The following is a 16,111-nucleotide window of genomic DNA, read 5'->3' as shown; positions in this document are numbered from 1 at the left end:
AGTCGACCCCTCGCTCTGAAGAGGCGTACCGCAGGCCCGGCCGACTGCCCCTCCCCTCCGCCAAACAAAAGAGCCTCTCACTCTGCGCGGCCCGCCGCCCTCATTGCGCAGGCGCGACGACCCGCCGCACAGCACCATGGGACTAGGAGCCCGTCCGGGACTACAAATCCCAGGGTGGCTTGCGCGTCCCACGCCGCACGCCGACTTTGCGAGGGTTGTAGGGAGTTTTCGCCTTTAAACTGCAGAGGCGCGAGGACTAGGTCACTGCAAAGTCTGCTTTGCAGTCTACTTTACGGTAGAACACCTCGTCTGGGGAAAACCATCTTATTCTGGGCGGTTTTGCGACTCACATCCACGACCTTTTCTCAACACGTTCCTCACTTAGAGCTACCACGTTTTCTACCTCCTATTTCCCTGGGCAAGGAGATGACTTCCTCTTGGAGGCCATCACCGCCCACCTTAACAAAGGTAAATACCTCTGCTAGGCGGCGTCCTGCGTTCCTGAATTTCCCTTTTGTCCTTGTCAGTGGGTGGCTTTTGTGTCGAACCTCCCTCTCTGGAGCTCCCCCAATTCAACCATTCCCCCCGGCCCCCCCCCCCCCCCCCACTGAATGAGCCGGAAACCACCCTGGGCCTGACGCTGGGGCCTCAACACCTGTAATGCCCCCTGCTGAAGGGTCTGAGATCCGAGGATCATGGTTCAAAGTCAGCCCAGGGAGGAAAGTCCGTCAGACTTCTATCTCCAGTAAGTGAGGCTGATCAAACTTTTTTTACTCTTTTCTTCATCTCAGGTTTATTTCATTGCCCTTCCTTGCTCTTTTTCTTATCCTTTCCAGAACTGAATAACACTTCTACCAAAGAGATGACATTTTTCTTTCTTCGTTTGAGAAGTAAAGTATCTTCCTAATGAGGGAAAGGGGAAGCATAATTAGTTCACTGCCTTCTGCCCAGAGGGCATGATTTGCATTTATGCAACTTTTTCTGAGCCAAGCGCTGTTCAGAGCTCTGGAGAAATGCCTTGTAACAAATATAGCCTTGGGGCTGGGGATATGTCCTAGTGGCAAGAGTGCTTGCCTCGTATACATGAGGCCCTGGGTTCGATTCCCCAGCACCACATATACAGAAAAATGGCCAGAAGTGGCGCTGTGGCTCAAGTGGCAGAGCGCTAGCCTTGAGCAAAAAGAAGCCAGGGACAGTGCTCAGGCCCTGAGTCCAAGCCCCAGGACTGGCCAAAAAAAAAAAAAAAAAAGAAACCTAGCTCTAGCCAGGTTCAGGTGGGTGACCCTGTAATTCCAGCTACTCCGAGGGCTAAAATCTGAGGATTGCTGCTTTAACCAGCAAAATGCTAGAAGAGGAGTGTAGCTCACAGCTAAAATGGTAGAAAACCAACGTTGAGTGGAAAAAGCCAAGAAAGAGTGCAAGGCCTGAGTTTAAGTTGTAGTAGTACACGCAGAGAGAGAGAATAGTGATATTTTATGTTATTCAGACCCTTAAAGTTTCTTTTCTAAGAGTAACTTGTAGGTTTACTGTAATTTGTGGGTGTGACATTGCTCACACACACAGAAAATGCACCCGTTAGATCAAGTTTCTAAAGTCACAAGTAATGTGGGGAAGGGGAAATTGTGTTTCAGTAAGGAGAGGAAAGGATTTAGGAACCTGGCTGAAGTGGATTTCACATTGTCTCTATTTAGTTGGTGCAATATTGGACCAGCTGCCTAATTTCTCTGAGCTTCAACTTCTGGGGGGGGGGGCATAAAAATATTACTTTAGACAGCATTCCTTCAGAATTAGTGTTGAATAAAAAGAATAATATATCTATCACTCAGTAAATAGCTATTTTAAGTACTGTAGGTACTTCTGAGATGTAATTTGAGTAGGGAAAGTATAGGACTTTTCAAATACCCCCCCCTTCCCAACACACAGTTGGAAATCTTTGTTTCATTTTTACTCCACTTGAAATTCTTTTGTTAAAGATTTATTTATGTGGGGTTAATAAGTACCCTCTTTTGAAATGCAAATATATTCATGGGGTTTCCTTTTTCTCTTTTTGGTTTGTGAGATTCTTTTAGTAAAATTTCTGGGCAGTATTTGGACCCTAATTACACACCCATAGGTCTGACTTTGAAGAGATCACTGCTGGAGAGTAACTGGTGGAATATCCCTTCCTAGAAATGCTTTTGAGCAGATGTTTTTTGTGCTCCAGATTTTTTTTCTTTTCTTTTTATTTATTTATTTATTTATTTTTTGGCCAGTCCTATGCCTTGAACTCAGGGCCTGAGCACAGTCCCTGGCTTTGTTTTTGCTCAAGGCTAGCACTCTGCCACTTGAGCCACAGCGTCACTTCTGGCCATTTTCTGTGTATGTGGTGTTGAGGAATCAAACCCAGGGCCTCATGTATACGAGGCCATATCCCAGTGCCTTTTTTTTCTTTTAGACTTTGGAAGATTTGTATATGCCTCAGGAGCTACCTTGAGGTTAAGAACAAAATTCATTTATGTTCACATTTATTTATGTTGGTACTAAGGCTTGAATTCAGGGCCTGGACACTGTCTCTTAGATTTTCCCTCTCAAGACTAGTGTTTGGAGCTGGGAGCCAGTGGCTCACACCTGTAATTCTATCTACCCAAGAGGGTGAAATCTGAGAATTGCGGTTTGAAGCCATCTGGGGCTGGAAATGTAATGGGGACCCCCCAAGGGAAGGAACCACAATGTAATGGAGTCCGAGGGTGGGGGAATCCCCCATCCCTCCAAGAGTCCACCACTCAGAGACAGTCTCAAGTAAAAAGATGGATTTATTGGGGAAGTAAAAAGTATACTGACCGGCCAGGGTCACGAACCAGACTCGGAGCTGGGACACACATGCTTGGCCATACTCAGGGTCGGGTTATAAAGAAAAACACCACATGGTCAAGCCTGCCACACGCAGGTGCCAATGAAGTTACAACACATACAGAGCATGCCAGGTCACACGCAGGTGGCCAATGGAGTCTGTCTCATAGTATCTGTTTGAACCAACCTATCATTCTAGTTAAAATTGGTGCATGGATTTGGCGGGGCTCACATGATGCAGGTGGATACACCTACTCATGGGAGGGCAAGATTTAACCTTGAATGTTCCTTGAACCTTCCATGCCTCAGGTGGTCAAGCAGTTTACACAATCTTTTCACAGGGAAGGGGAACTTCCCTGGATAGGGTGGGGGAGATCTTAGTGAAGATGGAGTTGGCTTCTGCTCTAATCTGACTGGGGTCAATCTGACGCCCCTCCACAGTTAATGATGGCACTGGCCAGATCTGACCTCCCTATTACACAAAGTCCATAAGGCTCTTAGTTTCAAAAAAACTACTCATAAAAATCTGGAAATGGTGCTGTGGCTCAGTGGTAAAAATGCTAGCTATAAACACAAAGAAGCCCAGGGACAGAGCCCAAGCCCTAAATTCAAGCCCCAGGACCGGCAAAAAGGATTAAAAAAAAATAGACTAGTGCTCTGATACTTAAGCCACATCTCCATTGTTAGCTGGAGAGTAATAGGCACCTGAATATATATGTGTGTGTGTTGTGTATGTTTGTGGTGTGTTTTCACGCATGCACATCTAGGCTGGTTCTGGGGCTTGAACTGTCAGCGCTGTAAAGGCTAGCGCTCTACCACTTGAGCCACAGCTACACTTTTGGCTTTCTGGTGGTTAATAAGTGTCTCACAGACTTTTCCTGCCTGGGCTGGCTTTGAATTCCCGATCTTCAGATCCCAGCCTCCTGATTAGCTAAGATTCACTTCCCAGTGAATATGCTACACAAACAGAAGCTTCTTGATATCTTCACTTTCAGAAGTTTGTGTTGAAAGGCCCTGGAGACCAAGAAATTTGGAAGACTCTGCGTCGAGTTATGTACACTGATACCCGCTATACAGAGAGGAAACTACCTTTTGTTCAAGGCACTGGACTAGTTCAGGGCACAGGGTCAATGTAGGCCTGACGGTAGTACAGAGGTCACCTAGCCTACGGTTTGTAATGGAACCAAATATTTTGCCAACGTTATCTTTAAGGCTGTTAAAGACATGTCAGCAACACCGAAGTCTTCAGCGTGAGCCAAGGCTTTCAAGGCCGGAGCTGGTATTGCAAGTCTCGCTTCCGCTCCGACCCTGGGGACTCCGTGGGTTTCAGGAATGTGGGCGAGTTCCTCCCGGAACTCCCCTCACTGCGGGTGCCCGCGGCCGCCCGGGACCAGCCGGGACCAGCGGGGAATTCACCTGGAAGGGTACGTGACGCTCCCTGGACGCTGATTGGCTGGCTCTAACGGCGGGCGGGAAGGACGTCGCCCTGGATTGGACAGCAGAGCGCATTCGTAGCTTTCCTCCGGCGCCCCACCCCCAGCGCCCCAGTGGAGTGGCTGCGCGGGAGTGCGGGAGGGGGCGGTGCGGGGAAATCCCCGCTCCAGCTCGAGCCTGGGCGGCCCCCCCTCCTCCGCAGCACCCCCCCTCCCCGCTCGCCACTGAGAACCCGGCCTGAGGGGGCGGGGCATCCCAGGATTGGCGAGTCGGGAGCTGTCTCCCGTCGTGCACCGGGGCACTGGCGACTCACCCGGAAGGAGAAGCCGGGACTGGGGCTCTGTGGTGGGGCGCTGGCTGAGTCGCAGTGGGGTGCTGATGGTGTTGTGAGGTAAAGGGGCAGGGCAGGGTCCTGGGGGTTGGTGCTTCTTCTCTGGTGGGGGTCCTGGGCGAGGTCCCGGGCGCTGTTGCTGCTCTCAGGCGGGGGTTCTGGGCGAGGTCCTGGGGACTGGTGCTGCTCTCAGGCGGGGGGCGGGGGGGCGGGGTCCTGGGCCCACACACCAGTGGTGACATTTGGGTAGTGGTTTCGCTTGGGTCCCTGAGGAAAGAGGCTGTCTTACCACCCAGGATGAAGCAAGGGCTTGCTGGGGATCTTGAGGGGATCCTAGCCTTTAAATTTACTTAGAAAGGATAAGGTATCCTTCCTTCTGGTTCCCCCAGCCTAATTGGGAAAGGAGTCGGACCCTGTGGCTGTTTTGCTCCTAGTTGGTTAAGAATGGAGAGGGGAGTGGCCACAGTCAGAGTTTGCAGACTTTTTTTTACCCTAGATGCTTGGGCTGGATTGTTGGTGTTTTATGTGGATACAGAAGACTCCTGTTACATTGGGGTTGGAGGACACAGTTGCTGGAGGCTCAGGTGGACATAATGATGGGCTAGAGCTTCTTGGCTGAGATCACACAGGGCTTGGTCAGAGGGAGCTTCCTCCTTCACCTTTGGTATTTAGGAAGGAGAGCTTTTAAGTTTCCATCTAGTATTAAGGGCTCAAGAATGAGTAAGAAGGAGTAGGAGTCTTGTTGGTGCTAATAGCCTGGCTTGTTTTTTAACTTGTCCCTTGAAGTAATTCAGATAGGAGAGAAAATGGTGAGGCAAAGCCTTCAATTTCTACTTTGAATGAAGACTTTAGAAAAGCTTTATAAGTTCTTTTTTCTTCAATGAGTCCATGCTGTAAACAGTAAACATATGTTCAGCTAAAGCTATTGTTACTGGTACATGGGTGACATTTTATATGTGATCGAAAGGGCTCTGACAGAGTGGCTCAAGTGGTAGAAAATCTGCCTAGCAAGCTTGAGGCCCTGAGTTCAACCCCCAGTATGGCCCAGGAAATATAGTTAGTACCAAGAAAATTGCCCAATACAGATGGCGTCACTGAGTAGCCTTCCTTGGATGATGCATAGATCTATCTCTGAAATCATTCAGAGCAGAGGTACTTCTTCCTCTGAGGAGTGTCATCTGTGTGAAGAAAGCTGGTGGACAATAGTAGTTGCTAAAAGTTATTTGAGGGGCTGGGAATATGGCCTAGTGGTTCAGTGCTCGCCTCATAGTGAAGCCCTGGATTCCATTCCTCGGCACCACATATATAGAAAAAGCCAGAAGTAGCGCTGTGGCTCAAGTGGTAGAGTGCTAGCCTTGAGCAAAAAGAAGCCAGGGACAGTGCTCAGGCCCTGAATTAAAGCTCCAGGATTGGGGGGAAATATTTGAGTCTAGGTTTTTGTATTTGTTCCCATGTTTTAAGGGAAGTTAACACCAAAGGTTTTGCTTGGCTAGCACTCTGCCACATAAACTATGCCAACAGTCTCGCAGTATTTTGTGTGTGTGTGTGTGTGTGTGTGTGTGTGTGCGCGTGCGCGCGCAGCGCGCGCCTGGGGCTTGAACTGGGCCTATTTGTTGTCTTGGCCTTTTCGCTCAAGTCTGGCACTGCTACCACTTGGGCCACTCTGCTTCTGACTTTTTGATGGTTAATTTGAGATAGAGTCTCACGGAGTTTCCTGCGGGGGGCTAGCTTTGAACATTGGACCTCTGATTTCAGTCTCCTAAGTAGCTAGGAATACAGGTGTGAGTCACTGACACCTGGCCCTATCTAATTCTTTAAAAAACAAATATTTTAAAGGTGATGTACAGAGGGGTTACAGTTACCTAAATCAGGTAAAGAGTACATTTCTTTTTGAACAGTGCCATCCCCTCCCTCATTTTCTCCCAGTTTTTCCCTCTTGACCCTCTTCCCCCATCTAATTATTTTTGAGACTAAAAGTATAATGACCATTTAGATTCTAAACTATGGTCCTGGACCCTTTCAAGGCACAAGAGATGTGCTTATGCCAGTGAACACGTGGATGGATACCTGTGGTTTCCTTGTCATTGTCTTTTCTATTACTTTTGTAAAAAGACAAGAATATTTAATTCTCTGTTCCTAGTTTGACAATTTACCAAATGCCTGAAAAGAGAAAACAAATGTTATTCAGAGGAGGTTAGTTATTCACAGCAAGTCTGTCAGATCTTGGTTTCTGCCGTTTGACTGCTTACATCTGGACTGTTCTCCATGGGCTCTTGGAGAATAGGAATTTTCTACCTTTCAGTTCAGGACCCCTTGGAGGTAGCAATTGCATCTGATGAAAAATCAGTTTGTCAGCAAGAATGCTGTTAAATGTGGTATTGAAATCACAACACCTTGGGTTGGCTCCACAGTGTAGCCCGATTTTGTCATCTAGCATGTAGCTTTATCTCTGCATGCACGGTCTGTCTGTAGAGAGACCTTCTGGTATATTGGAAAGAATTGCAAAAGCTGTTTGCTCTGCTAATTTCACGCTGTAAATGAGTTCCCCTTATTTTGAAACGTTAGCCTTGTAGCAAAACATAAAATAGAAGGGAACTCATTACACACTCCTCTTAATGGTAAGGCAGAACTAATAAGAGAATGTGTGTAAAATTAATTGTGGGACTGTAAAAGTGAGTGGGTGTGTGAGCGGGCATGGGGACCAGGAGAGGAGGGGGGCATTTAGAGATAGTCTTTGTTTTCCCAGGAGTCAGCCTGGATCATTTGTTGGCAGTACATATTGGCTGAAGTCAGTTTTCATTTCAAGGTAAATTGGAAAGGGAAATTAAACCTTATTGTTCCGCTCTTAAGAGAGAAGAAGGGGGTGGAGGCAGCAGCTAGGGTGGATGCTGTTGGAGTAGCTCTAGGAGTAACAAGATTAGTGCTGTATTTTAACAGAAGGTGACATCATGGCCCCCTTTGGGCTTGAGTAACCCAGTGCTGCAGCCTTCATGGTCCCCTTGTTGGAATGGGTGATGTCGCTATACTTGTAAACTACCACACTGGGGGAAATCAGGGACTTAGGCTTTAATGAATCTTTACAAAGGAGCAGAATGCATCCTGAGTCGACCTGCGCAGCTGTGGGGTGCTTGGGCAGACATACAAACCGGATGGCATGTCGAGAGAGGAAATGATTAGAATTATTGGCTCTGGTTCTAGAGAGCTGATTCCATGAAGAAAGTGGCAACTGGGCAGCTTGCTGGGGTGCTCCCCTGAGTGCTCCAGCTTCCTGATTCACCCGTGGGTAGGTGACTTGTTAGCCAGAGACCTTCACATGCATTGATGTTTGTAAGAACTTGGCTGTCTCTAAATAGCCAGGAGGGGGCGCTGTGAGGCTCCCTTTCAAAGCTGGGATCTGGGTGCCCAGCAGACACTGTGTTCATAATCCTTCAAGCAAAAGATTGACAACTCAGCCCTCCCTTTTGGCAGCTTGAAACACAACTTTCCACATGCCTGGACATGCTTTGAGTAGAGGAGGCCTTCCAGAGGGTCCTGAAGGCAAATTCCCTAGGGCTTTTAGTTTGACATGGATCTAATGTCAGCATTTTTTTTTCTTTTTTTGTTTTCTTCTTGCTTCCTCTTTAAGTTTTACACAGGAACAACAACCAAAAAAAAAAGACCCAGGGAGTATCTATTAAAAACTTTCAGGGTTTTGCCCTGATTGTGCCTCTGATCTGTCTCCCTCAACAGATGTTTTCTTCCAGTGGGCTTTTGAAGTAGGATGTTGGAGAACCAAGAGCAGGAGGTAAGATTGTTTCTCAGGGACAGGTGGGTAAACATTGGAGAGTGACTGAAAGGGGAACACAGACACAAATCATTGCTCATTGGTGTTCTTCCCATTGTTCTATGTTGGTGATTCTACCAAGCGCAAAATAAAGCCAGGGGAAGAAAGTCAGTAGCAGTTGCATTGCTGTGAAGTGAGGTTGCACTTCTTTTTTGTTGCTGGTCCTGGGACTTGAACTCAGGCTCCTGAGCCTCTTTGTGCTCAAGGCTAGCGCTCTACCACTTGAGCACAGCTCCATTTTTGGCTTTTTGGTGGTTTATTGGAGATAAGTCTCAGAGACTTTCTGCCGGGGCTGGCATCAAACCCTGATCCTCAGGTGTCAGCCTCTTGAGTAGCTAGATTTACAGGCATGAGCCACCATCACCCAACTTCAAGATTCTATTTTGACTTTTTCTTTGGCTGGAATGTACTAAACTGTGAATTTCTTGAGGGCCAGGATTGTTGTCTCTTGCTGATGTTTTATCCTCAGTACCTGAAACAGTATCTGAAACATAATAGGTGCTCAATGAATAATATTGGTTAGCCAGGTGCTGGTGGCTCATGCTTGTAATCCTAGCTACTCAGAAGGTTGAGATCTGAGTGTCACGGTTAGAGGACAAGCCCAAGCAGGAAAGTCGTGAGACTCTTTAACTCCAGTAAACGACTCCGAAAAATATGGGCGCTGTTCAATTAGATGTGGTGCTGTGGCTCAAGTGGTAGAGCGCTAGCCTTGAGCACGAGAAGCTCAGGGACAGTGTCCAGGCCCTGAGTTTGGCCCCAAGACCTGAAAAAAAATTTTTTTAATTGAATGGAGATATGAATTAAGTTTTCACTGAGTGGAAGACTCTAGCAATTTGTCTAGTCAAAGCTGTCTTGCTGTGTGGCTGAGCTGAAGCTGAGAAAACATTTTTTTTTTTTACCTGCAGGAAGTAATCACTGTTCGTGTTCAAGACCCCCGCATACAGAATGAGGGCTCCTGGAATTCTTATGTGGATTACAAGATATTCCTCCATGTGAGTTTGTTAAGCTTCTGTATTGAGGTCAGTATTCTTTAGGAGTAAGGGCTTGTGTGCAGGTGTTTCCAGCAGCTGGCCACAGCACACTTACAAAGAACAGGAGGAATGAGAGAAAAGCACTTGAGATGTGCCTGTGAGTTGCTTTCAGCATTTTTGGGCTTTTAGTGGTTTTTTTCTTTTTCTCTAGTTATAGGGCCCGATTGGGATGGTGGTTTGAGGGCTTGGCTCCCCTGTGAGAATGATGGCAGGGAGCTCATGTGGAAGAACTTGGTCTTGCCACATAACCCTTTCTTTTGTACTTCCTCCTGTAGACAAACAGCAAAGCATTTACTGCCAAGACTTCCTGTGTACGACGCCGCTATCGAGAGTTTGTATGGCTGAGGAAGCAGTTACAGAGAAATGCTGGTTTGGTGTGAGTTTGCTCTTCTCTCCTGGGGCAGCAGCTTGCTCTTTTAGGCGCTTACTTGGAGACTTCAGTTGGCTGAAGAACTTGCACTAAGGAAACTGCAGAATGCTTTCTTAAATATTATGTTCAAGTTAGTAGACAAAAAGTGTCCTACTTCCCGATTGTTAGTGGTTAATTGAAAATAAGAGTCTCATGGACTTTTCCTGCCAAGCTAGCCTTAAACCACGATCCTCCAATTTCAACCTCCTTAGTTGCTAGGAGCTCCCCAATTACTTTTTTTGGGGGGGGCGGGGGCTGGTCCTGGGACTTTAACTCAGGTCCACTGTTCCATAGCAGGGTGCTATCTTTGCTTTCCTTTTTAGATCACTGGCACCTAGTTTGCAGTGGATGATTTCTAAGCTTTTCATTCATTCTGGGGTTTCCCGATGATTGTCTATAAGAAATAGGCTCATGAATGAGAGTGTGTTTAAATACTTGGGGTGGGAGCAAGAAAAAAATGGAAGGATATCAAATGTTAATGGTGGCTACCTCTGAAGAAGGGCAGAGATGTTAGGTGGTGATGAAGAGATCTATCTTCTGCACCTGTATACTTGTATATTGTTTGAATTTGAATAATATGCCAGTTTATTACATAACTAAAAAAAGTTGACTGATATATAGAAAAGAAATATTAGTACTTTCTATTGGACCATTTAGGGAGCTTTCAGAAAAATCCTCAAACCCCTCAAAAATTTTGACATATTCCAATAGCTCTTACCGGATGTCTATATTGTACAGATGGTTTTGCTACCTGCCCTTTAATATAGACATTCTAATTATGAAAAAACCCAGTGTTCTAGTAATTTGACCTAATAAAAGCTATATAAACATCAAAAGTATTTCTTACGTCTTTGAGAGAGACAACATCTTGCTGTGTAGCCCAGGTTGGCCTTGAACTTGAAATCTTTCTGTCTCATGCTCCTGCTGGGATTACATACATGGGCCAGCATGCATGCTTGGCTCAGTAAGTTTTTAGATATACATCTTAGTCTAGGACTCAGCAAATGTAACTGCTAGCACTTTAGCCTGCTTATTACTGATTATCAGAACATTTTAAAGCATCTGGACCTATTTGATAACTAGTTTTCCTATCCATTTGATTTGTTTGTTTTGTTTTGTTTTGGCCAGTCCTGGGGGCTTAGACTCAGGGCCTGAGCACTGTCCCTGGCTTCTTTTTGCTCAAGGCTAGCACTCTGCCACTTGAGCCACAGCGCCACTTCTGGCCATTTTCTGTATATGTGGTGCTGGGGAATCGAACCCAGGGCCTCATGTATATGAGGCAAGTACTCTTGCCACTAGGCCATATCCCCAGCCCCCCTATCCATTTGATTTGTAAAGCTTGTGATGATTATTGTTTTTTTTCTAATTTAAATTTATTTATTTATTTATTTATTTTTTTGCCAGTCCTGGGGCTTGGACTCAGGGCCTGAGCACTGTCCCTGGCTTCTATTTTTTACTCAAGGCTAGCACTCTGCCACTTGAGCCACAGTGCCACTTCTGGCCGTTTTATATATATATATATGTGGTGCTGGGGAATCAAACCTAGGGCTTCATGTATACAAGGCAAGCCCTTTTGCCACTAGGCCATATTCCCAGCCCCATAATTTTGTAATTTTTGACTAGGATTTGAGCTCAGGGCTTCATGCTTGCTAGGTGAGTATACCATTGTTAGGCCATGTCGCTTTTGGCACTTGTTGTTATTGAGATGAGCCTGGGCTTTTTTTGCTTCTACCTTGATCTTCCTATTTTAATTTGTGCCCTCGCTGGGGTGATAGGCATGGGCGAGGCATGGGCCACCACACCCAGCTTCTTGCTGAGATGGACTCTTGGAGACTTATGACTGGACTGGCCTAGAACCTCAATCTTACCAATCTCAGCCTCCCACATGGCTACCTAGAAAGACATGCTGTCAAACCCAGTTGTGTGTTTGAGAAGGGGGGTCTCATGCATTTTCCTGCCTGCTTCAAACTGTGACCTTCTGTTCTTAGTATCCCAAGTAGCTAGAATTACAGGTGTGAACCACCAGGGCCTGGGTCTTTTTTTTTTTTTTTTTTTTTTTGCCAGTCCTGCGGCTTGAACTCAGGGCCTGGGCACTGTCCCTGAGTTTCTTTTGCTCAAAGCTAGCACTCTACCACTTGAGTCATAGTGCCACTTCTGGCTTTTTCTGTTTATGTGGTACTGAGGAATCGAACCTAGGGCTTGCATGGATGCTAGGCAAGCACTTTACCACTAAGCCACATTCTCAGCCCTGTGGTCTTTCTTCTTTTTGTTTTAGAGGTCTTTTTCCTGAGCTTTGGGAAAGGCAATATTTTCTGTGTGTGTGTGGGGGGGAGTGCGCGCGCGTGCGCACGTGCACTATTTGTGGGCTTGAACACATGGCCTGGGCCCTGTTTCTATACTCTTTTGCTCAAGGCTAGCATTCTACTACTTTAGCCACAGATCCACTTCTAGCTTTTTGGCAGTTAATTAATTAGAGTCTTTATGAACTTTCCTGCCCGGGCTGGCTTTGAACCGTGATCCTCAGATTGTAGCCTCCTGAGTAACTAGAATTACAGGCACGTGCCACTTGCGCCCAGCTCCTTTGGTTATTTATTTAATGTGGTGTTTCTTTTTAAAAATTTATTATTACAATCATTATTAAGTTGTTGTGCAAAGCTTCTGGTTATTTTTGAGATAGGGTCTTGCTTATTAATTGGATGGGCTTGGGTCATGATCTTCCTAGTTATACTTCTCACCATAGCTGGGATGACAAGTGCATATCATGACATCCAGCTTTTTCTTTCTTTTCTTTCTTTCTTTCTCATTCTTTCTTTCTTTCTTTCTTTCTTTCTTTCTTTCTTTCTTTCTTTCTTTCTTTCTTTGTTTTTCTTTCTTTCTTTCTTTTTGCCAGTCCTGGGCCTTGAACTCAGGGCCTGAGCACTGTCCCTGGCTTCCTTTTGCTCTAAGCTAGCACTCTGCCACTTGAGCCACAGCACCACTTTTGGCTTTTTTTTTCTATATATGTGGTTCTGAGGCATCGAACCCAGAGCTTCATGTATACGAGCAAGCACTCTTGCCACTAGGCCATATTCCCAGCCCCATTAGCTTTTTCTTTTGAGATGAGATCTGTAAGCTTTTTTGCGTATACTGGTCTGGAACCCAGATCCTCTTGATCTCAGCCTCCCATGTTGCTGGAATGACAGATGTGTGACACTGTACCCAGCTACTTCTCTGATCCCTAACGTGAGACACTAAGGTTTTTCTCATGGGTTTTTTTTGAGGAGTAAATGAAATAATGTCTGCATACATTTAGCACAGTGCCTGACACATGACATGCAGTTAGTCAGGATTAGCTATCTCTCCCCTTATTAAAATCTAATTGTATTGATTTGGCGTCCTCAGGGGATTGCCTCTATCAAGGGCTGGAGGGATGTTCCATTTATCTTGACTGTTACATTTTATGATTCCACAGGCCTGTACCTGACCTTCCTGGGAAGTCCACCTTCTTTGGCAGCTCAGATGAGTTCATTGAAAAGCGACGACAGGGTCTGCAGCACTTCTTGGAGAAGTGAGTGGACCCATCAGGCTAGCCTTGGCTTTCAGGGAGGGGGCGGGCAGAGGAATGTTCTAGGAACATTTGAAATAGGGCACCTTTCTGAGATCCTCGGTACTTACTGAAGCCAGAAGACTGGCTCCCAAGGGTAACCCTCTGTGTTGTGCTCTCTGTGACACCCCAGGGTTCTGCAGAGCGTAGTCCTTCTGTCAGACAGCCGGTTGCACCTCTTCCTGCAAAGCCAGCTCTCCGTGCCTGAGATAGAAGCTTGTGTTCAAGGCCGAAGCCCCATGACTGTGTCTGATGCTATTCTTCGCTATGCTATGTCGAACTGTGGCTGGGCCCAGGAAGAGAGGCAGAGCGACTCTCACCTGGCCGAAGGAGACCAACCTAACAAGTAATTGAATCATCTCTCCAAGATATCTGGGATGGGATTACTGGGACTTAGGACAGTGGGGTATTCATCCATTTGCTAGGGTAATGTCACAGCATTGGTGGCCTTTCAGAAGGCCTTATTCTCTGAGCGCATGCTTCTTGCTTCCTGAATGAGTAGTAGGGGCTCTGTTGAAACTCAGAAAGATGGAGTAGGCTTTCTTACTTGCCCATTTGTCCTGTTCTTTACCCAACAACTTTTTTTTTTTTTTGGCCAGTCCTGGGCCTTGAACTCCAGGCCTGAGCTCTGTCCTTGGCTTCTTTTTGCTCAAGGCTAGCACTCTGCCACTTGAGCCACAGTGCCACTTTTAGCCGTTTTCTGTATCTGTGGTACTGAGGAATCGAACCCAGGGCTTTCATGTATACGAGGCGAGCACTTTACCGCTAGGCCATACTCCCAGCCCCCCAACAGCTTTTTTAAAGTGTTCTGTCACTTAAGACATGCCCCTAGTCCTTTTGCTTTTAGTCTGTTCTGTTTTTCAGATAAGCTCTTGTGATAACTTTGCCCAGGCTGGCCTCAAAGTACGATCCTCCTGAGTAGCACCTCCTGAGTGCCTGTGATCACAGACATCAGTACTGTGCTTACCCCTACTCCTTTTAAAATCAGCCTTGTTGGCTATAATATTAACATAAAATTCATGTACCATGAAATTTCCCTCTTCAGAGTGGGGCGTTAGTACTGCCAGCTTGTAATCACAGCACTCAGGAGCTTGGGCTACAAAGCCTAGCACATCAAAACAAACAAGCAAACGAAAAGCCTCACCTTTTTAGTTTTCAGTAGTTTTTAGTAAATTTATTGGGTTATACGATTGAATTATCCCTGTCAATCTTAGAAGGTTTTCTTTTTCTTTGTTTGTTTGGTTTTGGTTTTGTTGCCAGTCCAGGGCCTGAGCACTGTCCCTGGCTTCTCTTTGCTCAAGGCTAGCACTCCGCCACTTGAGCCACAGCGCCACTTCCAGCATTTTTCTATATATGTGGTGCTGAGGAATCGAACCCAGGGCTTCACTTTACTACTAGGCCATATTCCCAGCCCCAGTCTTCTTTTTGACAGTGTTAGGGATTGAACCTTGAGCCTCTCCAGCACTACACAAGTGCTCTACTGAGCCACATTCTCAGCCCTGAGAACATTCCCCTCACAGCCACAGTCAGCTTCCTGGGTGGGTTTGCCTGTTCTAGACATTTCACATATGGAGTCCTATGCTGTGTGGCTTTCTGTAATTGGCTTTTTTTCCCCCTCCACTTAGCATAATGTCTTTCGAAGGCCAGCTCTGCGCTAGCATGTGTCAGAACTTCATTCGATTTATGGCTGGATTAACATTCTGTTAGGTGGCCTCAGCATCTAGTGGAGTGCATGCGCGTTGTGTCTGTGCATTCAATTTTGCTTGTTTTTTGGGCTCATCTTTCCCCTCTCTTTCTCCAGTTGCTGCTTTCTTCCAAGATCAGGGAGGAGGAGCTCGCCCTCGCCTCCTCCCAGTGAAGAGAAGGACCATTTAGAAGTGTGGGCTCCTGTGGTTGACTCTGAGGTTCCATCTTTGGAAAGTTCCACACTGCCACCCCTCTCCTCACCGTCATGCTGTGATTTTATAAGATCAGACGAGGGACCCTCCACTCCCCAACCTGCGAGGAAGACTATGGCTGGGGACCACACTGTGCTTTTGGACCCTGGTGCGCTAGACACAGTTTGGGAAAAGTGAGCTCTACCCTGAGTTCTGGGTTCTACTTTGAGGTGGCCAGGTGGAGATGCAGGCCAGGCGGGACTGGGCACAGGGCAGGTAGAAGGGAGAGGTTGGTCTGCTTTGCGTCTTGAAGTTACCTCTGCTGAGATCAGGTGCACAGAGTTAGGCTGTGACTGCCGCTCATGCCTCCTCCATAGGAACAGATACTGAGCAGGCATTTGTAAGTGACAGAAGGGCTCACATGCTACTGGTTCTGAATCCGACTCTGTTTTTCCTCTCCTGGAAATTGAATTTTTTCAGGTGTGTTTATAAGCTCAGGAGCACCACCAAACTCAGGTGACTGGTTTTGGGGACATGTATATGGCAGGTTCTCAGGTGCCATGCTGAATAATTGCTACTACACTATGCTTGTGTAGCTGTGCCCCCCCCCCCCCCCATTGTGGTTAGCTTCAGTCCATGCTGTAGCCCCTGGAGCACTTTATTTCTGAGAGGCTGGCCTCTTGCCTGCCTCCTTGTGTGGACCGGGCAGTGAATGTTGACCCACCACCTCCTTGCTTTTCCTGCACTGATAACATTGAACAGAATTGGCACTGTGACTCCTATTCCAGGGCTTC

The 16,111-nt window shown here is 46.6% G+C and overlaps 1 protein-coding gene across 3 annotated transcripts; it reads left to right on the top strand.

The window, feature by feature from the left end:
* The first annotated feature begins 430 nt into the window (after positions 1-430).
* Snx11 (sorting nexin 11) lies at positions 431-15,877 on the top strand. Of its 3 annotated transcripts, XM_048365027.1 has the most exons (8): positions 4,482-4,654; positions 7,341-7,400; positions 8,324-8,378; positions 9,323-9,409; positions 9,724-9,824; positions 13,309-13,404; positions 13,574-13,786; positions 15,242-15,877. In XM_048365027.1, exons 3-8 carry the CDS (start codon positions 8,355-8,357, stop codon positions 15,513-15,515), a joined length of 795 nt encoding a protein of 264 aa, XP_048220984.1. In that variant the 5' UTR covers positions 4,482-4,654; positions 7,341-7,400; positions 8,324-8,354; the 3' UTR covers positions 15,516-15,877. The 3 variants fall into 3 exon arrangements, with proteins under 3 accessions (XP_048220985.1, XP_048220984.1, XP_048220983.1); XM_048365028.1 differs by lacking the exons at positions 4,482-4,654; positions 7,341-7,400 and adding an exon at positions 431-468; XM_048365026.1 differs by lacking the exon at positions 7,341-7,400.
* The last annotated feature ends 234 nt before the right edge of the window (positions 15,878-16,111 follow it).

Source organism: Perognathus longimembris, chromosome 17, assembly GCF_023159225.1.
Source record: "Perognathus longimembris pacificus isolate PPM17 chromosome 17, ASM2315922v1, whole genome shotgun sequence".
Lineage (NCBI taxonomy): Eukaryota > Metazoa > Chordata > Mammalia > Rodentia > Heteromyidae > Perognathus > Perognathus longimembris.
Note: the sequence above shows the minus strand (reverse complement) of the source record. Positions and strands in the feature narration are given on the sequence as shown.

Excerpts from the sequence above, each read along its gene's own strand:
- Snx11 (XM_048365028.1), top strand. The coding sequence starts at position 8,355 with ATGTTGGAGAACCAAGAGCAGGAG. Across the intron at positions 9,825-13,308 it reads CAGAGAAATGCTGGTTTGGT|GCCTGTACCTGACCTTCCTG; the intron begins GTGAGTTTGCTC and ends ATGATTCCACAG. Across the intron at positions 13,787-15,241 it reads GAAGGAGACCAACCTAACAA|TTGCTGCTTTCTTCCAAGAT; the intron begins GTAATTGAATCA and ends CTCTTTCTCCAG.